Below are 23795 nucleotides of genomic sequence, written 5' to 3'. Positions count from 1 at the left end.
TTTTCACTGGTGACGTATATTAGGTATCAATGGTTAAATCGCCCCCAAAATAGTTCTTTAAATTGTTAAACTTTTTTCGTTAGCTTATAGTCAAAGTCATTGCCTTTAAAATGAAAAATTCAATTCAAAACATAAAGAAGCTTTTAAAAGTGCAAAAACACGAATCAGTCACCAAACATTATCTGAAAATGTAACAATTATTCCGCAAGTCACAGAGTACTGTACACAGGTCACGGTTCAAGATCACGAGTGTTTATAAACAATCGTCACATATTAAATGGATTTTATTTATGGTGATAGTGTTGGATGTTCAGAACTGCACCGGCAAAGAACTAATTCATTTCTGTTGTAAGTCATTCACCACAGAAATGGAATAAATATCGTTGAATGCTGCACAGTTTCCAGCATTTGCGGGTGGGGTAAGATATTCACGTCACATATAGATTTTCTGGTCGATTGATTGTTTTGCCTGTGTCATTATTATGCAGAGTGATGGGCGATTGATTGTTGAGGTAGGTTGTTGGCGGACTATTGATAAGATACTAGAACACTATTTGTGCATTTCCTCTGACATTTCATAAAAGAAAATAGTCCCCTTTCGTGATCAGATGACCAACAGACTGTAGATAGACATCACGTGGTCAACTAACCTAATAAATTAAAATTTACACGGCACCTTGTTATTGGACCGATTTCTATGCAAGTGAAAGGATAAATTGCACTACACTTTCAATCGTAGTTATTTATTTTTATCGTTTATATAATTTGGAGAAGAAAAAAAAAGTTTCTGTGTGTGCTTTTGTACTTCAAATATAGTTTGAAAGTTATCGTTTGATATTGTGTAATTATATTTTTATATATGTTTTAATATTTTTCATATATAATATAAGGGATATGGTATTTGTAACAACTCAGCTTTTCACCAAAGTGTAAATATGAATACACTTACAGCTCTATGTCACTGTAATAATCACAAACCTTCAACTGTCATCCTTATGTCCAAGGTCTGTGTAGTGAAACAAGACCAAGTTTGCCCGGGAATAAATGCGGAAATAATTTTTAACAAGAATCACGAATCATATCAGGTATGGATTAGTCGTTTGGAATATCCATTCCATTGAATTTTAAACCTAAATTGAGTTAAAATTTATAATGTTAACGGCAGAAATATGTTTTAATAGTGTACCTTCGGTGCTAAATTCGTTGCCATTGATTGCTGTATATTAGAAAAATAACTCAGAAGTACAAAGTACCATCGTCAAGGACCTTTAAGGAAAAGTTTAGATCCTGTTTGCAAGACATTTCTCATTGTCTGAATTGTAACATGACTAATTTCTATGCAAAGTATTAAAGAAGCCGTGAATGTTATTGAAACTTGACCAAAAGAAAGCATATGCAGTTCACTAGCATATCAAGTTTGAGTTTCTTTGTTGTTAGCGTTTTTCAGTTATTGAACAAAATCGGATTTTCAGATCAAGGCCACCACAACCTTGACCTTGACTAAATGACGACAAAGAAATAAGAGTTTTGGTCATTTTTGAGGGACCTCTACCAAGTTCGACATATCTAGGCTGATCGTTTTTTATTGGCAGGAAAATGTGTAAACAATCAATCGCTCAGCTTATACATTCAATAACTTTTTTGTTAAGGCCTCTAGAAACAAAAGTTAAAAAACCGAGAGACGCTTACACGTGTGGTCTCCGGGTAGGCGTATTTATATTGCGAAAAAGGTGATAAAACGTACTTACCAGGTGATAATTCTTTCCTGAAACACCGAAATTCTTTCAAACGCCGCCATTTGATTCGGCATCACACAATTCCCCTCACTTAAAATTCGTCAAACACATAACACGTTGGACCCCCTGTCCTAGCCTTGATCGATCATAGCTGAGCTCACCTATTGAAATGAACATCACGATCAGCCGATGTAAAAAAGTAAATATTTGAAGAATGGGAAAATTGCAGGCTTATTCTGAAAACACGTACGAAAATGTTTGCTATTTTGATTTCCAGTTTCTCGTCATTGTTCGCAGCTAATGCCGTTCAAAACCATATTGTTATATCTCATTTTTAAGACTTACAGACTACATGCTAATTATATGACATATCCGTTATTATTCCACACAATTATGTTTTTAAATCCATTTGAAATCATTGACAAATGACAAAACATATGTATTATACAGGATATCAACCCAAAGCCATGGTCAACCATGTATTATTCTATAAATAATAAAAAACAACCTCACACTTATTAAACAGGATGGACTTTTGTAATGACAAAGGATTGGCCTATGTTTTCTATAATTTAAAACGATTTTAATTCACAAGAAAAACGTTTGTTTAAACTAGGTGTATAATTTAAAATTCACATTATTTTAACTGGGTGGACCTTTGTTTAAACGACAAATGGCCCTATTATTATGTCATTTAAAACTATAATTTATCTCACTGTGTGAACCTTTGTATGATAAGAGTGGGCATGTCAATTGTAAAATATTAAGCTCACATTTATCCACCAAGATTAACCTTTATAAAAACAAAGGGTTGGCCTGTCTATAGTATACTTTAAAAATCACCCTAATTTCATAAAATGTATCTTTGTATAAACAAAGTTTGGGTCTGTGTATTTCATTATTTATCAACTTTGAATAGATAGAGGATATTATGATAGGGCGCTATTCTGGTGACTCGGTCGATCAATTCAACTGGTAGTGTAATAATTTAAAAACGTTCACCCAGTCACTTCAATTTTTTCAGGCGCCTATTATTTTTAAATGGCATTCTTAGGTGATAACCAAACGGTTGTTTAAATAATTTCTCATTAGAACAGCGTTTTATATCAATAAAATCCATTTTAAACGTTTTTGACAAGATGAAATACTGAAATTAAAGTGGTATTATTTTTCTCTTTAGTTGTTGACAAATGACCTTAAAAAGCAAAACCAATTACTTAACAGGAACTCTTATTTAATTGATACAAAACATTAAAAAATATCGAGTTATTCACATCAAAGATATATCAAATATCCGTTGTAGGGAAAAACGATAAACGGTATTCAATTAGAACATTAGAAAACGGAAACACGACGAACTGTAGTGTTATGTAAGAGGAGAAGTGTGGATTTATTATTCAAATAAATTGATCAATAGTGGTATGGGAGCGATCGAAGCTCAAGTCATATTTTCCCATGAGATATCACATCAAATGTACAATGTCTTGAAAATGTCCATGAATAACCAACGGTATTAAGGGCATTGAAGCTAAAATAAATTTTGCTTTCTGACTTGTACATTTGACTTGTACATTTTGCATTCTGACTTGTACATCTTGATCTTTTACGCATTTGTTATTTGATGCTATATTAAATTTAGTCTGCTTTAAGCTTAATGCCAAAAGTTTGTGTTTAAATATGCGAAACATATGTTCGATCAGTTATCTATTCCAAAAAGAGGAGGTAAGCAAGCAATTGTAACAAGCCACCAAACAACACTCAAAAATGTTTGTTTACACCTTCGGAAATAGACGGAATCTAGCGACATAATTCGACAATCGGAACAGCCCACCTATTTCCCAAAAGATATATATCCCCAAACTTGCCGACGATGGCCGAGTTAGCGGAAACCTATTTTAAGAAACTTACGGAAAACCGACATTGAAGGCATAGCGCCACAAGGTGTTATGATATCAATATCTCGTGATTATGACGTTATGTATCATGCTTGCTAAATAAGGCCATGTGACATTTACGCAGATGCTATGTTATTCATGCTGAGTATTGGAAAACTTAACTATTCTAGCACGCCGGATATGCACTTCCGGAGAATAAAGTCGAGCGGATTTTTTGCTTGCACACCAAAAAGGCATTTCCGGTGAATTTAGCCGTGCTTGAAAATTCCATTTGCCCCCCCCCCTCCCACAGGCCAGATGAGTCACGCGCTGTGACGTTATACTTTTTTCAATTTCTTTTATTACACACTTTATGTAACCATAGTTTTGAGATTTCAATAGATGAGTTCCATTATCATTACCTTTACAAAATATACCTAACATTCAAACCAAAATAATTCTTAAAAGACGTGATACTGAAGGAACTTCGTATGCAGTGAATAAAATTACGTCTTTTAACATCATTCCACGCGCCTTGTGTTGGAATGTACAAAAATGCGCTTTTGCTACGTATGTTTTTTCACAAAAGTGTCATTTAAGGTATGCTAGAAAAATGTATATTATGTGTGTCCGGGTCGGAAAGAAAAATCCAACCCTCGGGCACGTTGCGAGCCTCGTTACCTGGCAACGCAAGTGGCGTCAAGTCGGATATTTCTATCCGGAACGGAAACATATGATTTATACGATTATCCGGCACCCAATGCTTGATGAATCACGCGCTGTGGCGCAATGCTTTTATTTCTTTTAGTATACGTTTTTTGTAAGCATACCTATGATATTTCAATAGCTGATTTCATGAAGAATTAAAAACGTTATCTTGAACATATTGACGTATGCAGTGAATAAATAATTACTACGCGCCGTAACACCATCGCATGCGCTTTTTGCTGAAATGTACAAACAAGCGTTTTTATGTCAGTTTTTCAATAAAAGTAATTTAAGGTATGCTAGAAAAATATCAATCATGTGATTCCAGTCCGGAAAGAAACAATCCGACCCTCGGGCACGCTGCGTAGCCGGTAACTCGACAACTTCGTTACTTGGCATCACAGGCGCCCTTTGGTCTTATTTGTCTATCCGGACGGGAAACACGTGACATATATTATTAGTTAAGAAACCCAGAAAGTTAGCTATAAAGATAGGTAGATTATAACAATAGCTAAAACACGATTATATCTTAGAGTAACAAAAAATAGTTCACGAAGGTAGCAATGCAGTTGCACGAATAACGAATTTATGATGTTATGAAGCAAGACGTACAAGTAAGCCAAAAAGAAAAATGTACAAGTTAAAATACTGGGATATACAATGTTGGTGATGTTTCGTTGTATGACGACTGTTTTGTTATTGTCATGTTTCTGCCATTTCGGGAAAAGGATATATGATAAACAGTAGTGGTATTTAAGAGCTGAAATGTCGCTTTATATATGAATATAAGCAACATATTAAAGCCAGAACACAAGACTGAGTACATGCAATGTTGTAGGTATTTTGTTGGATGTCGACTGTTTAGCTCATTGTCATATTTCCTGCCATTTCTTTGCCAATTTTGGTGTTGGATTTAAACATTTGCCCGATTACAAATGGCAAAAGACGTACACGACTTCAATATATTTAAAATAATGAATGTTGTCCAAGAATTTAAAAAGGTTTTTTTTTATATTTAAAATGCTGATCTAGATTATTTTTACAAAGTTATTACAATTTGAAAAAAAACAAAAATAAATGTATAAATATAAAACTTTTCTTTGATAAGTGAAGAGAAAATGCGTTTTATTCGATAATGTCATTCGACATTAGTATTCAAAATACAAACCAAGACGCTAAATATTGACTTGTACATAAAATTATCGATGACGTTTTCAACGATGTGTACTTCAAGACAGTGTTGAACAATCAGCCCAATGTATTATTCGGAACTCCTTGGCCATTTACGAAAACACTCTCGGATGTATGCCGGTAAATCAGTATAAGTAGTTCGTAAATTTTCGAATTATATCATTGATTGAATGTTGTGTTAAAGCCTGTACTTATCGAGTTAAGTTTAAATCGCATGACTGCAGTGAAGTGTATTATTGCAAACATAATTAAGATTTCCAAGTATTTAGTCATTAAGTTTAACTACTTAATTAAATTACTACGCGATCTACTTGCAGCGGACTTAAATATACCGCTTTATGAGTATGTAAACCTACCATATACATCCGAATTCCGAGGTTCATTTCGATAAAAATGGCCGAGAAGCTCCGAATGCCAATGTTTTACTAATACCGTGGCATGGGTGGCATGCAGACAGAGGGGCATGATGAAAACAAATACTGTACAAATACGAGTTAGTTGAAGCATTTCCTGCTGGTTTAAATATGAGAAAGTGAACATAAAAACACATTTAACTTGATGGAAGCGTATCGAAAAACGATTGGCCAAGGAAAAATAAATTGAAATGAAGAATAGAAAATTGATTGAGTATCGATTCGTTCAAGTCTAAATGTATAGGACGGCTTGTATATTGAGTACCGTAATAGATGCACGACTCAACCATTTAATTAACATTTCAACGTTTCTTGAAGTGTAAAAACAAATTATAGGAATAAACATAATGAGAGGTTACAAAAAATGTTATTTTCTAGGAATCTTTTTTCTAACATATTTGGCTTTCGTAAACGCATTCACACAGTTCTCGAAAGCGTATATTTATGATGGCGTTGACGTTGCGGCCAACACTTTGAGGAGTAGTAAGTCATCTCGTGTGGAGAGCTGTCTTCTGTCTTGCGCCAAAGATGCCGGATGCCGTAGCCTTGTCTTTGAGGCTTCGTCTCAAGAATGTTTTTTCGGGAGCTCGAATTTTCCCGGAACTTACCAGAGAATGACAACGACGCAAATTGAATCTTTTCAGAAGACAGGTAGGACAGAGATTTACTCTGCTGAGAATATTACAATTTATTAAATATTGTTAAATATGCAAATGACATTTTTTTCATTTAGAATTTATGAAACGAAGACTGCGTTGTCTATTTTGGAGAAAAAGTGTAAATAATAAAGAACTTGGATATTTTGTTATTTTATCAACAGAACCGACAGTTAATTAAAGGCGCACAATTAAGTGTACGTTGATGCAAAACATCATAAAAAAATATTAGCGATATTTTCTTAATTTGCTATATATTAGAAAACACATTTATAAATGCTATTTCTTATATTAACAAATCATGTTCTTTTTCATTTGATCATTAAATGCAAATGAGTTAAACATAATAATGCATTAAAATTATTAAAAAAATGCATCTAGTTACTTTGTGCGCCTTTAAGTTTTATAAAATAATACATCATCTATAAAAATAGTTTGGTCGTATGCCTAATCATAAATTATAACTCGTTAGACATTTATATAAATAAAAGTTGTCCACAGGTTATCTTTTAGTAAGTTTGCTCATTCAAAAGATTTGATTTGTTATTAATAATTATTGGATGAATATTTACCAATAATTTAAAATAAATATTTCGGCTTTGACTAAACCAAAGAGTTCACGAATTTTATACGACAATGACAATGACAACGTTTATTTGCTATCAGGCCAACGGCCCATAACAATTTACAGATATACAGTATTAATTTACAATCTTGTGCAACAGATCAATGAAATAACAGCTATAGAGAAATGTGGTTATTATATGGAAAATGAATATAGAATTTCATTCTTCAAGTCGAACTTTTCTTTTATTAAATGCACTGTACAAATATGTAGAGACACGTTTGACTATAGATTAATTAGATGATGACATGAGTATTTTAAACTTGTTTTTTTTATACCATTGGATGCACATCAAATTCCTACTTATTATAATTGTGTAAAAAACACTTAGGATATTTAACATAACTTTGTAACACTGGGTTAAACATAGCATGTGACATAGACTTTATTACAAGCTTATCGAAACACTTCACTCTTTGTCATATGAATTGCACTATACGTGAACTTTGCATAAAATAGCTCTGCAACCTCATCTCCATCATCAGTATCAGCAAAACCTCCACTGCGACCACCAGCATAATCGTCACTATTTTAAAAGTAATTGGTGTATCCAGTATTTGTTGCATAGTACATTGTAAAATGTAAATAAGCATTTGAGCTACAGAAATACATAACATACAGACAAAGTAGTGAGTGGTGAAATGCACAAACAGTGAGTAAATCAAAGAATTGAGAATTAACCATAATTGGTTTTACTAGCAGTCATCTCTCTTTTGACACATTTAAAAGTTATTGTTCTGGGTTTAATGTGTTCGTTTATATGCATAAACAAATACTTGCTCATATTTTTATACAACATATATTGTAATTTCAAACCATTAAAATACGCATTTTTGCAACCAAGATCAATAAAAATTGAGCAACTCAGGGAGAACTAAAGCTTTAATTACAATGCTGTTTTTTGAAGCAGCCGCAATGCAAACGATACGATTAAATTAAAGACAAATAACAATGCAGCAAAAGGTAAACATTTCGATTTTATTTCAAAAAGAATAACGCGTACTTTGACCAACCCAATTGCGTTCATATCCCCGATAATGACATCAACCCCGCAATTCATTCCTTATATTTACACCAATAGTTCATTATTTCATTCAAGAATTGTTAAAAAAAATACTTCATTTCATTTAAGAAAACCTTTCAGTAATCCGTTCTTACCCATTCTGTAAATAGAACGACCCGACTATAACCGGAAACATTTTTTTTTCAAATGACGTCACAAGAACGCGGGAAAAGATCACTTGAAATCACTTTAAAACGTAAAATTGAAACACTTTTGGTACCATTATATCTAAAATATAATAAACCAACACTTTTAAAAGTGTTGATCTATATTTTACGGGACCTGCAGACACAATACAACCAATTACAAAATCAATAGCTTTCATGTATATTGTTCTGCAATGAATTACGATCCGAACATATTCGAAGATGTTGCGTTCATCGATTGATGAACGCAATTGCCGAAAGGCAGTTCGTTTAAGGAATGAAAGTTGAAGTGTAAATATAATATAATACACATAACCCCACTATTTAAAGCTGCACTCTCACAGATATACCTTTTTTACAACTTATTTATTTTTTTGTCTTAGAAAGAGCAGATTTTTGCGTAAACATCTTCAAACTAATGATATAAGATTGCTGACCAAAAATTAGATCGTAGTTTTTCATATTTTCGTTCAAAAGTTGATGTTTTATGGCTTAAACCGCTAACGGTTTAAGAAAAATGCATTTAACATCAACTTTTTAACTTAAATATAAAAACCTGCGATCTAAAGCGCGCTAGATAAAGAATTTCAAACAAATATGTCAATACAGTGTTTAATTTGAACTTGTGGAGACGAATTTTATATAAATAGACACCAAATATAAATATGTTTATCTTAGACAAATATGCAATTACGAAGTACACATACACATGCACAAAAGGGATTATACAGCGAATAAATTAGTGGTTATTCGCTCTAATTATTTTAATATTTGTATTTGTCAAACGTTTTTTTGTACAATAGGCATTTTTTTAGCAATGTTGGCATCAACTGCAAAAAAGGAGTTTTCTTGTTCACTGGCCTCATTCATGTTGTTTTTGTAATTGAAGTTCACGCCTGCGATGACGGATGGACGGAGTTTCAAGGCTCCTGTTACTTCATGACCGGACAAACTGGCTCTCTGGTTGATGCGGACGTATGTATTGATCCAACTCGTTATGCCTTACCTCGCATTTAAAGACTTCTGAGAACACATTCTCAGATGCGGTTGGTCTTATCTTACAAATAGAACCTCTATTTGATTATGGTTCTCCATTAATGTTGTGTGCCTAACTTTTTAATATCTATGTTGATTGGTCGTTGCGACTTCAAGGCCAAAGAAATAAAGTCTAGTGTTGAGAGTTAATGATCCCTTTGAACAGATATATTATCTAGTAATTGTGTCAGAAATACAGATTCATAAAGTCTAAAGTAAAAGGCAATACAAACTGTTTAGCGATACGAATGAAAGAAAATAGCTGCTATATAGCTTACGTTAAGTTCATATAATATGCCAGGTCTATGTAGTTAATATAATTCAATTTAGCGCGAGTGTTGCTGCAGATTTTTAAGATTATTACCACCTAAACATGTGTCTAAAGCCTTCATTTACAAAAATAAACAATGATGAAATTTCAAAGAATTGGTACCTACTATCAAATAGTTTAACAAAAGCTATAAATCATGCTTACAGTTTCAAAACAATGAATAACTAAGAATCTATTTAACTTTTGTAATACACATAGAGGTGAGTTGCACCGTGTGCTATCAAACGTCTCCCTATACCCATCAATAGGATAACAGATATCCAAATTTAGCTATATCTTTATTTTGTCAAGCTCTTTATCTAATTACAGACGGTATGCAAATCGCACGGGGCACATGTTGTGTTCGTTGAAACTGGGGAAGAAAACCTGTTTATTGCCGACTTCACACAATCGTCTCGGTCTGGTAAGGCCAGCATAGTTAATGAGTATTCCTACACAGCCAAAACCATAAGGTCATGTCGGGATTTGTGAAAATAAAATGAAATATGAAAAAGTGTGGTGACATTGTTATATTTTATGTACGCACAAATGTCGCCATCGTGTCGCCAATTAATCATTTTTGGTAAGCAAACTTGTTTTTCGGTGGCATTAAACAACTGGACGGATGTCATTATGTAGAGTCAGTCGGAAAGCGGAAACAAACATATGCTACACTATACTACAAGTGTAGTGGAAACATTGCATCAAACAGTATGGAAAACGTTTTTAAGTTATATTCACTTTCTTCGTATATATAAATACAATTTGTCTTTATGTGGTTAGGACAATGTGGGTGGTGGTCTCTGGATTAAATGCACCATTAAGGAATGATTGGCATGATAATCCCCTGCTGTGCATCTCCTGCTAATTGCACTGGTGTCACAGTAGGGACCAATTTCCTGTGTATTCGTTTTTCTTGGCTCAGGGCCATTTAGGGTCCGTTTTAATAATACGACTTTTTTAAACTGCACAGCAGGATACTTAGATCAAAGATCTGATAAGTGGGTTCAAGGCAAGTAGATTAAGATCAATAAACAGAGGTTGTGTACTATATACAGTTTTGGTGGGGTCACTTAATTCTTAAACTAGGCCTTTAATTGATACTTTTGACAGGTACTTCCAAATTAAGCCTTATCTTCATTTTACCATGTGCAAAACCTTTCTCAGCCAAGGATAAATATGGGATAAAGGCTCTTGAATTATAACAGTTGCCTTTGCATTTTTGTCTATTCCTATATCAATTGAGATGCAGCTTTGCACACGAAGTGTGTTTCTCTTTCTAAGTATCCCGGTTTCTTGAAAATTATCAAGTATTTACTGAAATAAGGAGACCATTGAACTGCTCTGCATCAGATATAATAATAAACGGAATTATTTTGTCTCTCAGCCCGTTTCGGTTTTGCCTTTGATGTTATTCAAGAGCAAAACTTTCTTCCAAAAGGTAGTCAGTTATGCATACAACAATATAGGTAAAACAACTAAAATAGCGATAAATTTCTCATGCACATTTTTCGCTCTTTAAACACAATTCCTTAAAAATATTTTACAGTAATCAATGATGACATAAATATGGTGATAATGTGATTGTTATTGAGTCAAAACATTTAAAATTCGAAACATGCCAGGCTTTTATCGGTTTAAAATCGGGTATAAAACACTTCCATTGGCTTAACGTTCTTTTCCCTTACAGCAGTAGCTAATTCAACAAAATTGACGTGTAAATTCTTATGCATGATTATACGCTTATTCATGTATTAAAACCACATTATTCTTGCTTTTATAAGTTTCTTTTTACAAATTACCACCATATATCGCTTATTGATTAAATCGTTAATGTTTGAAAAATGAAAAGACATAGTGATGAAACAAGTAAAAAGCGAACTCTAGCAGAACATGACGACAATATAAATATATTTTCAGGCGGGGACAGCTTCTTTCTTGGAGTGACGGACTGTGATGGACCCCCGTCTATTTACAAGCTGTATGGCACAACACAATCAGCCACTTACATAAACTTTATGTCAACCGAAGGAAATGACACGACACCTAGCAGTTGCTGCGTACTTTTGGACGGGAGGTCACACCAGCAGTGGACCGATTTTTATTGCTCTTCTTCGAAGAGGGCAGTGTGTGAAAAAGAAATGTACAAAACATTATAAATGCAAACGCATTGATGGAATGTTTGTCATTTACTCTAACCTTGTGTTATTCATAGTGAAAAACACCCGACATTGACCAAAAATGACCTCATATTACTAAATGTTTTCGACAATAGCATGTATTTGTAAATGCCAGAAAAACAAGCAAGAAATATAGGATCAGACACGAGTTGTCATTTAATACAAGATTTTATTAAACGAGTTTATGAAATTTGTTAGTAAGCAAGCCTCTGGCGAGCTTACTTATAACTTGCATGGACGAGTTTAATAAAATTCTTGTAGTAAATAACAACGAGTGTCAGATCTTTTTTATCACATGCTTAAAACGGTGTTTTTACCAATTTAGTTCCACTTTCTGAACCGATTGTTTGACAGCCAAAGTACTCAGAGTAGAATGTCAACGATGCGCCATATAAATAGTTCCAAATTAAAATGACAGAAGTAACTAGCAGTTATCAAGTTTTAATTCTGATAAAGCACTTAACAAGTCACAACTATAAAAATGTGTAGTAAAATATCCAACAGCATGAATAACGAACGATTTTAACCAAAAAAACAATAAGTACACAATTTAATGACGTCACACTCAGAGTACATGCATTTACGCGGTTTATGTGACCTACATCGGTCTGTCAAGTTTTACTTTGTGCATGGATTTAAAAGTTATTCGCTGACGCTTTCTACGATGATTTTGCAGCGTTTTCTTAGTGTACATGGAGTTCACAACATGCAGATGATTACGGCGAAGCCTTACTCTGTACTGCATAGATGTTGATGTTGAAAAAGTTCCACCAAGAATGTTTCCAGAGAACATAATGTTTAGCCGCCTTGGGATGTGTAAGGAGATGTCTGTGCTGCGGAATTCGTATTTGTGTTTTCGGTAACCGACAGCTGATTAAACTGGCAAGCAAATGGCATTGATTGCATATTGCTTGTGTTGGACAAGATGGAAATGTTTGAAATGTTCTTGTGGTGTTTGTCACTAATGTGGCTGTACAGTTTAGTCGCCAATAACGAATCACTTCCGGAACAATTACTGAAATTTTCATGTAAATGAATGATGTTTAATATGTCAATACATATTTCTTACTGTTATTAGTACATGTAATAAATAAACACAGATTTATCAAAAATAATCTTTCTTCTGAATAACTTTCAGCTTCTTTTTTGGCCATCGCTGTTTCCCCAATAGCGGATCAGTATCTCCAATAAAGAATCACGTGACATTTGAATGCAGGGACTTTCTCAAAACAGACAATATTGACAGAAAACAACTGATTTTTATGAAAATGAACTTACATATTCAAACTTGCAAAAAGACATGATAATGAGATGTATTTTAATGTCTTTAATAAAAGCTAGCCTATATCCATAAGTATTGCTAATAAAATGAGACATGTGCTTGTAATTATAACAAATTGTTCATGCCATAAAATGCTTATAGTTCTTTCAGAAGTTCCATAATCTTGCCCTCAGTGACATTATCCAAACATTTCTTAAGTTTATTAAAACACACATCAATATCAATATCTAAAAAAGAGTATTGGCAAGGTAAAACAATGCCACCACCTTCCTGGTCTTAAGATGGCCATGGTGGAAAACTAGGCACTGGGTCCCCAGTGACTTCAGCAATTATCTTGCCACCATTATCCATGACATCACAAAATACCTCACTGAGACATTTAGGCACATGTCCAATAGGTAACCCGGCTATATCACTTAAAACTAATTGTCTTTTTTTATCAGTGAACTGATCATGAATATGTTCCGGGAATGTTTCCAAAGGCGGTAGCCAGACAAGACAAGCATTTGCATCATGGGTATTTGTGTACTCCCTATCAATAGTTAGTTGTGTAGGTGGATTTGTTTTGGGAGGACGGATTTGAAACACATGATAGCCTTTGATAACAGAGTTTTTCAATAAAAATTTTGTGGGGTTTGAAGGCAGTTTCCCATCAGGTGAATGGTCACATCTGCTACTTGTAGGTCTGTCAGTAGAGGACCCATCATTTTCAGAAGACTGAAAATATAATATATTATATTTAAGCAACTAAGAATACAGTTCTTGTATCAATGATACAATATTGTATTAATGAGGCATTAAAATACTAAAGCTACCAGGAAAAAATTATACAACTAAACAGATAGTACTAATTAAATGCACATTATTATTATTTTTATTATTATTATTATTATTATTATTATTATTATTATTATTATAATTACAGTATTTTACAACGTATAATTATATGCTTTACTTTGTTAATTTGTTACTCTTCCATCACTCTTGATATAAAATTGAATGGAACTTTGTGATTGGTTAGTGAGATAAAGTTCAACAGAAAATAAAAACAATATTCATCTAATCTACCTCAATATAATGATATTCAGCACTTAGTGTCAGTTTTTATAGCATCTAGGACATAGGAATGGGTCATTTTCATTAATTTCATAATTGAGACAATCTGTATGCATCCATTTCTGGCAAAGGTCACATTCTACCCACACTCTACCCAAACCCAGTTCCTCATCCTCCTTATACGTCATGTGACAAGCTTCACAACACACGTCCTCATTATCACGGCTTTGTACGTCTTTCTGGAGTTTTTCACAGGCAGACATAGGCACTTTCCCCTCTGCAGACAGTGACGTTGAACCCTCTTCTAACAGGCTTTGGGGGCTCTACAACCTTCGGCAATTTCAAGCTTTCCAACAGTATTGGTGATACAATGGAACAGCTTGAACTAGGACGTGGCTGTTCTTGGTCCTTCCAAAATATGGCTGCTTCAGCAAGAAGTTCAATACCACTATATGGCTGAAAGTCTGCAGCTGGAAATGTTTTCTTGTGAAGTTTCTTGTATACATCAAAGCAAGGTGATATTCCTTCCAAGTCATATCCTTCCTTCAGACGTGTGTCATACCTTTCCTTAGCAGGAGTTGAGAGACTCTTTTCAAGCATTTCTAGTGCACCTCTGGCCTTTGACTGTTCTTCAGTCACAGATGCTTGTTGTCTGAGGTACTCTCAGGTGTTGCTGCAGACGCACTGTCACTGAAAGTCAATGACGGCTTTAACATATCACTGGTGATCACAGTGCTATCTACAGGGTAGATGCCTGATGCCTTAAATGCATTAATTACAGTAAAATGTTTGTAAAACTGTAAATATGCTTCTGTAAGTTTCTGTGCAAAATTTTCCTTTCCATTTGATTTGCCTCGATTTTCTCGGGTGTATTTTGTACACACACCATGCCATTTTGTTTTCATTGGCCCAAAAACACCCTTATCTAAGGGCTGCATCAAGTGGGTAGCATTTGGCACAATCCTATATAACTCGATGCCTTTTGCCTTTGCACTTAGAAATATGTCTGGGTCAATGTGACTACTCACACTGTCAAAAAGCAAGACGATATGCCGCTCTGGTCAGGAGAACTTGTCAAAGTGATCGATGAATTTTCCAAATATTATGTTATTCATCCATCCCTTCTGGGTGTAAGCAATATCAGCTCCCTACAATGCACTACTCAGTGGGTTGTACCCCTTAGGTTTAGGCTCTGGGTAGACAAAGTAGGGTGGTAACATCTGTCCTGCAGCATTACCACAAAACATAACAGTTAGCCTCTGCTTCCCACTTGTAATGTGAGGTACTGCTAAATCTCTTCGTGCAGGCCCTATAACCTTACTTTTGTTGGCTCCCATATTGAATCCCACTTCATCTGAATTCCAGATTCTGCCAGGCAAATTTATCAACTCTTTACTAAGAAGGAAGTCCTTAAACCTGTTATACCACTCATCTGTTTTCTGTTTGGTGACTTTTGACCTCTTCATTTCCAAATCTGTCTCTGTCCGGGAGCTGATAATATGTTTGTTTCTGTTTAGAAATGCATAATACCATTTCTTACCACCAGGCCGACCTGAATTAAAAGGTGTCTTTCTTTTCTCTCGTTTCACAACATCTTGCACAAAATCTAAACCAAGCCCACGCTGTGCCATTTCACTAAGCCATTTTCTCCACCTCAGCTTCAGTAAAAACAGAATTTGGACCTTTACACTTAAACAAGTCTACTTCTCCTGAATAACGTCTATACAGAAAGGAATAAGTAAGTGAGTTTTCCTCTGCTGCTTTCCTCAATGATTTTCCTTCCTTACTTACACTAAATAATGCCTTCCTCAGTCTTTGTCTCTTGTCAGGGGTCATTCTTCTACCATACTTCTTTAGAATAGTCTTTGCCTTTTTCTGGGTAGGAGTTGCTGGCCCTTTACGTTTTGGACCCATGATCTGAAATTAAATGTAATATTTATATCTTATAAAATTAAATTACTGTAGGGCCTACATGAACAATTACAGTTCACAAATAAAAACTTTTTTATACAAAACCATGCAATATTGAACTTAATACACTACTACTGTCTACAGATTGTATTGACTAAACAAATGTTAATAATCAGATGCTTGTAAATATGAGTTTTTTTATAAGTAAAAACATATAAAACAAAAAAAAAAAATAATGGAAAATTGAATTTTGACAGATAAAATCATGTTTGAGACGACCCCGATGTTGCCTGGTTTACCCGCCATATTGCGTATTATTTTATGTTAACCGCTACTGGTGACTACACATGGGCTTACATTGGTGCTAAAATTAGTTGTTTAACATTATAATTAGTTTGTATTTTTTGTTTTATTTTGATCTATGGAAACTTACCTTTAATATGCTATAAAGTTTTTGAAAAGAAATATCAAATTAAATAAGCGCAGTATGACGTTTCCGAATTTTATGTTTCAAAACGAGGCTACAATTGTGTACATGTCGGATACTTGTAACACAGATAGCATCATGGGAAAATAAATAGGTCACCATCGAAGGTAAACAAAGTGTATTCATATCTGCTAAAGGTTCCTGAAAACAATAACAGCGTTTAAATAACATTTTCTTTGACAATAATAATTATAGATAGTAAGTTTAACGATTTTGATTCGCTACTGAAAAGATTCGTTACTGGCGACCAAACTGTATATGTTGACTGACTGGATATTTCTGTGACTAATGATCTTCATTATCTGGTTGGCGGAACATTGTTATCAGAAAGTTTGTGTACAAGATGCTTTCTGGCACTATGATTCGTTAGCCATTTGTCTCCCGGAAGTCTTACAGCTCATTATTGAGGTAAGTATTTGTTGGCATTTAAACCATTTTGTTTACAAACAATGCGGAGGGATATCTAGGTTGCGTGTAGTCTAGCCAATAGAAATGTCTGATAGGTTATCTTACACTTCCGATCTATAATCTAGTCAACCGGTCGCCAATTCGAAGATAATGACTTGTAACATTACCATATCCGGACTATCCGGAGGAAACACACTTATCCGGCTTGGTGACCACTGAATCAAAACTAAAAAAGTCATAAAACCCTTCGAACATCCATTGTTGTAAAAATAGCCGCATTACGTTTTAGAAAATACGATTTGTTTATACTCGTTAAAAATAGTACCGTTTATGTTTGTTATTTTTTTTTGTGCTCTGATCTGACTTTTGATAACTTTTTTCGTATAAGCAATTTATTCATTTTGCTGAGATATAAAAAAATCTTGATATTTTGCTCAGTAATAAGGTGTCTTTTGTAACTGCTGACTTGTTCTGTTGGAGTAGCCTCCTTCAACTTCAATACACAAAAGTACGTAATATATTCATGCGTGCCAGCAATTCCATATGGAATGGAAATTTAATAGATAGCGGTGAATTCAAAACAAATTAACATGGAAAAATAAAAAGGAATAATTATTCCATATGGAATGGAAATTTGACAGATAGCGGTGTATTCAAAACAAATTGAATTGGAAAAAAAGGAATAATTAGCAAGGTATAGGAAGATACATGGACAATTACCAAAGGACAATTTTCTGGTGCATCACGTCTCGTTCCGAATACGTGTTTTATATTGAAGACCTTATAAGGTCACCAAAACAACGTCCTGTCACAATATCTCCTATATCTTTGTGTAACGTCTGCCGAAAATGGAGCGCGGGTGGTATTTCACGAATATTTTTAACAAATATTTGTTTTAATTATACACATATTGAAATATGCCTCATTGAGAGTTTATGTTTCAAATGTTATTGAAATTGATGAAAAACATAAGGAAGATTTAGAAATATTTCGAAAAATGTACCAAAGTCGAGTTTAAATCCTCTTTTATACATATGTGTTTTTCCTATTTCGTAATTTTTCAAGTATTCTTTTACCTGCAATCCAGTTGTGCATTCTTTTATCATTCTGTCTTGTCGACGAAGAGTAAACTCACTCTTGATGTAGTTTTTGAGAGTAAACCAAAAAGGCAAACAAGATTTTGTTTTCATTTTATGCTCCCATCATTTTCATTTGTTCAGCTTAAAAATTCCACAACACGTCTATCCAAAATTTTCAATATTATGAATCACTAACATCTGTCTAATCATGTCTTTAATCAATTTAATACACACGAACACATATCATGTATAACAACTGTTAAAATAAACAAACACTTTGTATTTTGATGTCAACATGTATGTAAAGTTTTTCTTTCAAGAATATACAATTTAGTATAATAATATAACATTTAGCAAGCCACTCATGCTCAGACGCATGCCGTAGCTTTAAAAGCAGATTGGTAATGTAAATAAGGTTAACCCCCTACAGCATTCATTCGCGAAATATTAAAAATGTAATGTCGATCTGCCGATGGTAGATTCCGATAAACGGTTATAACAGTCTGAAGGCCTAGCGGTCTACAGCCTAAAATAAATTGGACCCTGAAAAGACATAGAAATTGGCGTTATAATTTTCATGGTTAAGTCCTTTCATTTGTCCGCTGTTCCTCAGGTGAAGCGTTCTTTATTTTATTAATGGCAATTAACAACTGAAGTATATAAAACAATCACATGGCATGACGAATGTTCATGTTCTAAGACATCACTGAATATACTTTAAGGTTTAAATGTGTTTCTATATTTTTATCGTTATCAAAATGTGTTTTTACGTTCTAATAAGTAAGTGAAATAAGCGACAATTGAGCAGAATAGGGGAAATGACCTATGCACGTGAGGTCGATTTCAGGTGCGTACTCGCCTAACCATACACATGCAGTATATATGACAAGAGGAGTAAAACATATATGCATACACGAATGGCATCCCGAGTTGTCTGTACTATAACATTCGCTTAGTGATATACTTGTGACATGTGGCTCCTATAGTTTAAACTTACAACAGGTTTGCACATGAATAAGTAGCGATTTAACAAAGCGCAATAATCACTGCGACTGAGCGACAGCCAGTCACGATCAATAAGAAGCGAAATAGTTGTTGATTTTCATTACAGCCGACTAACACAAACAATATTTTATAACGGTGTTTTATCCATTCACGGATATTAAAACGGCGTCTTTACAATAAATTAAAAGACATATGTTACTGACTAGAATTTTCTTTTCTTAACAATCTTAAAGCTATCCATTGTACCCAATAATCTTATCCATAGCCGGGAGTGTAAAATAGGTTCATCCCAACCCGCGTGTAAGGTGTTTTGCGGTAATAAGATTTACTGAATTTCCGTAGACCACCCTGTGGTCATGGTAGATGCTTTTTTCCTACCTTAGCTTAACAAATTATAGTAAAAATTTATTTTCCCTGTGGGCAAGATAAGGATTTACGACATGGACAAATATTTGAATCTACTTATCTGGGGTGGGAGATCAATTGATAAAAGAGGGATACGATGTACGAGACTTCTATGTAAGATAAGACGTGTCGCAGTTTGTCAAGCAAATGCTTAGCATTTTAAAACTTAAAGACTTCCTTGAAAGTTATTTCAATGATTTCTTTGACGTTTTAACGTTTCTTTGATGTGTACAGATTGAGTTTTTTCTCTAACTTCCCCAATAAGCACGCTTTCCACACAACATGAATGTTTTTCAATATTGTATACTCTGAATTCACTCTGAAAGTCGTGTGTCCTGCATTCCTGAGACAGAGCCATTAAGATGAATCCATGGCATGTGGTATCGTTTGGACATAACAGAAGACAGGGGCCGTGATTACGAACAGTATCAAGTCTGAGTTCAGACTCAAGACTCAGTATGGCAAAACTTCATATCATTATAACTTTCCTTCTATCAGAGTATTGATGGTAAAATTTGCTGAAATATATTAATATTTGAATGTTTTACTATTATTAACATACATCTTGGTAAAAGAAAGGGAATAAAATATTAAATACGATTTTTTGTTTCTTTAAAAAAAGCTTTTCTGAGTCTGAGTCTAGACTTGGAATTGAGACTGATCGTAACCACGAGCCCTGGCCCGAATATCACAAAAATACTTAAGTCAACTTTGAGTTTGAGATTTGACTTAAGTATTTTCGTGATATTGGGGCCTGATCTCCATCCGAGATGACTTGCTTACTCACCACCATGCTGGCCACAAAGTCAGCGACATCATAAATGTACGCTTTGCAAGTTTTGGTGGCTGCGTTTACGTAAACTAAATGTAATCGAATAATGAAGTCTAAAAAGCTCTATATAATTAATCATGGCAAAATAATACAAACAAGCTTTTTTGGACTAGATAGATTGAGAAACAGGTAATGTCATGCCCAATTTAAGTTGAAATATGGACAAGAGTATAAAAAACTAATAACTATAGTTTTATTGGAAGAATGGCTTGATCCCCCAAAAATGCCGTTATGCCATGACTCGTTCTTATATACTGGTTGTCTAAATTCTAATTCTATAACTCGCTCTATAATCATACTCGTAACTCTTTCTTATGCGCTTATTCCGTTATATTGTTCTTTAACTGTATTATCATAAAGTTTTCATGAACCAAAAACAACCAGTTCATATTACATTTATATTTATTTTGTCAAATATCGTTTAAATGGTTTGGAATATTTGGCGAGGCTTCATTCTAAGTTCAAGTCCATTCATTTGGACACAGTAAATAATTTGTATCAAAAGTTTGCACAAATATCAAATTATTACAAAGAGTGATAAAATATGGTGGCACAATAGCCATATCACAAAGTGATATACAATATTGGCCCAAAGACGTGCAAAATGATTCTTGGAAAAAAATGGTCCGAAAATATTGACCCGATTAAAGGCCAATTGGTCACCTGCCACAATTTGGCGCGTATTTCAATGCGACCTACCCCAAAGTGTTGAGCAATAGGCAATATCAATGACTGCAGCAATTAAGCAATATAAATTCGTTAAGCTCAGCAAATATGCAAGTCAGTATCGACATATGTAAAGCATTTTTATGAACAATGGTGAGAAATTCGTCAACTTAAATCAATGCTCGGAAAGGACATATAATAAGTTTATGTTTGATTTTCTCAACATTTTGAAACAAAATAGTGCTGCCGAACGCTCGCTAAATATATGGTTAGTGCAACAGGGGTAGACGCGGAACTCAATGTACTTGACCCTGTAAACCCAAACTAAAACAAGCGCGTATAAACAGCACAGTCGGCTTTTAAATGGCAATGTTTAATTAGGTGATAACAATATTTCTTACAATCTAAGAACACACATCACAGACAACAGCATGATCTAGAATCTCAAGTAATTATTTATTTTTTTACGTTCGTGGTCGACTTGCTGATGCAAAACTGAGATAAAACCCTCCTTTTTAGGGAAAACTCAGAAACCTCTGCCCGTTTGTCACCAGAGATACTGGATTGTCAATAGCAACTTGATGTCGGGCCTCATCTTAAGCTCCTTAAGAACATTGTATTGAACACTAAAGTCTTATAAAATGAGTTAATATATATTTCTGATATAATGAAATATTCAATTTGTATTAGTAGCGTAGATGTGTTATCATTAAAATATTTGATTAAACAATAAGATTTGAATTTGAAAGGGCAATGCGATATCAGCGCGAAAGAGATACTCGCTAGAGATGATTTCAAACTAAGTATATATTAATTCACTAAACTGTACAAACCGGTTTGTTATACAATGTCTGAGCCTAAACGTGACAGCAATGCACCAGTCAATTGTATCCACGGGCCCCCGAGGTCCAGGGGTATACCGGGATTAGCCGGGGAAATGGGCCGTGTTTTTACCTTCCAGGTGGCCCCGCAGTGCCGGGTAAATGCGGTGGTTTTGTCTTCGCGCCAAAAATAGCATGGAATGGTCCTTACCTATGGTCCCTGGGGTGTGGGGCATTTGGCGGGGATTTAACCAGCAGTTCGTCCCCGCAGGGCGGTGAATTCACCCGGGCTTGGCTGGACCGAAAGTCAAAGTCCCCGCTATTCTCCGGACCTGGGGAAGCCGTGGTTACAATTGACAGGAGCATAATGAGTACTTTAATGTTCTGAAGCTTCGCCGTTCTTGGTTGATGTGTAGATGATGCATCTAGCGACTTTGATTAAGCGTTGATGTTCTGAAATAGTTTACCAGCGACCACGGTTTGCGTCAATCGTTGTTGACAGTTCCAATGGGAGTGGCATAACTGAAAATATCCGAACAAAACAGCAGAAGGGGACATTGCAATACAAACATCATCATTATATGTTTTAAGCAACTACTTATAAAACAAGCAAACATGTTCATATATATCAAGCTTAAGCCAGGGTGGGTAAGGGCGTTGTCTTTTTTTTTAAATGGCAGTACAAACTTATATCTAAATCTTAAACACGCCTTGTCTGAACAGCGTCTTTGTTGGAAAGACAGCTTGACCATTAGGGCGAATTGATTGTATGGCAAAGAAGCATTAGCAAATAGAAAAACATAAGAGCGATGAACAAGTTGTGACCTTTACTTGACCTGGGTTAGAATCAACTAAAATTCAATCTGCCTATAACGTCGGATGCTCTGAGGAGTAACCGGAACTAAAGCATGTTCTTTCATTTACTTCGCAAATAAGAAGTAATTAGTAGTAGTACTTTTTTAATTATACCTTACTCGATTTTTAAAAAACAACAACACCAATTATCATCATTAGTTCTTTCGTAATGTAACATGTGGTAAATGATAATAGTACGCAAGCGTGCAGTCTAGAAATATATTTCTTTATTTCTTAGCACAGAACAGAACTTTTATTAGGCATAAACATTAACATGTTCGTAGCCAAATGCATATATATACATTCACGGCGGTAATATAAAACAGTATTGACATTAATGCTGTATGAGAAGAGCATAAATTCAAGAACAAATATAAATATAGCTATTCAAATACTAATAAGCAATAGTTTAATTAAATTAAAGCACTTTTGCGCTTTTCAGTGGCAATATAAACAAATTTAGCAAGTCTCCTTAATAATGCTGCATTTTCAGAACTTAACAAATTACATATTTTTTTATTTTATTTTTTCATATTCAATCATATTCATATTGCAATATATGCATTTTCTATCATGTCTTGGTATATTTCTATATCTGCCTTCTTCTTTAGCTAACTTGTGTGCTGAACATCGAACTCTACTTAGAGATACTCTATGGTTAACATTAGTGACACTATCGAGATATTTTTCATAACAAAATCTTGTCTTTATATCTTTATAAGTACAAGGTTTGGACGAATCATTTAAAGTCGCATACCATTTCTGCATGTGCTGATCATATAAGCTTTCAATAACTTTTGACAACTGTGTATTCAGTGACTGACATATTATCCCATAGGTAGTTAAATCCTAAATCATTTAACAATTTTTAACATCAGAATACCATGAGCTGCTTATATTTAGTGAACTACAATATCTAAAACATCTAGACAACAGTTCATTTGAATTTACAAGCTTATACCAATATTGCAATATCCTCTCTTGGCGTATAACATATAATGGCACTTTGCCAAGTTCACCATAAACAGTAGCATTAGTTGTTTGACATCTA

The 23795-nt window shown here is 34.3% G+C and overlaps 1 protein-coding gene and 1 pseudogene across 1 annotated transcript in view; one reads left to right on the top strand and one right to left on the bottom strand.

Annotated features, from left to right (window-relative positions):
- Positions 1-10249, top strand: part of LOC128244208 (SCO-spondin-like) — a 73238-nt gene extending 62989 nt beyond the window's left edge. The window contains exons 23-24 of the mRNA XM_052962223.1: positions 9302-9387; positions 10088-10249. Of these exons, the coding sequence (XP_052818183.1) occupies positions 9302-9387; positions 10088-10249 (248 nt within the window). The remainder of the gene's footprint in view (positions 1-9301; positions 9388-10087) is intronic.
- A 4067-nt stretch (positions 10250-14316) lies between these two features.
- On the bottom strand, positions 14317-16189 carry LOC128244206 (uncharacterized; annotated as a pseudogene).
- Positions 16190-23795: the final 7606 nt, after the last annotated feature.

The sequence above is a fragment of the Mya arenaria genome, chromosome 8 (assembly GCF_026914265.1).
Source record: "Mya arenaria isolate MELC-2E11 chromosome 8, ASM2691426v1".
Taxonomy (NCBI): Eukaryota; Metazoa; Mollusca; class Bivalvia; order Myida; family Myidae; genus Mya; species Mya arenaria.
This window is presented reverse-complemented; position numbering and strand designations above follow the sequence as displayed.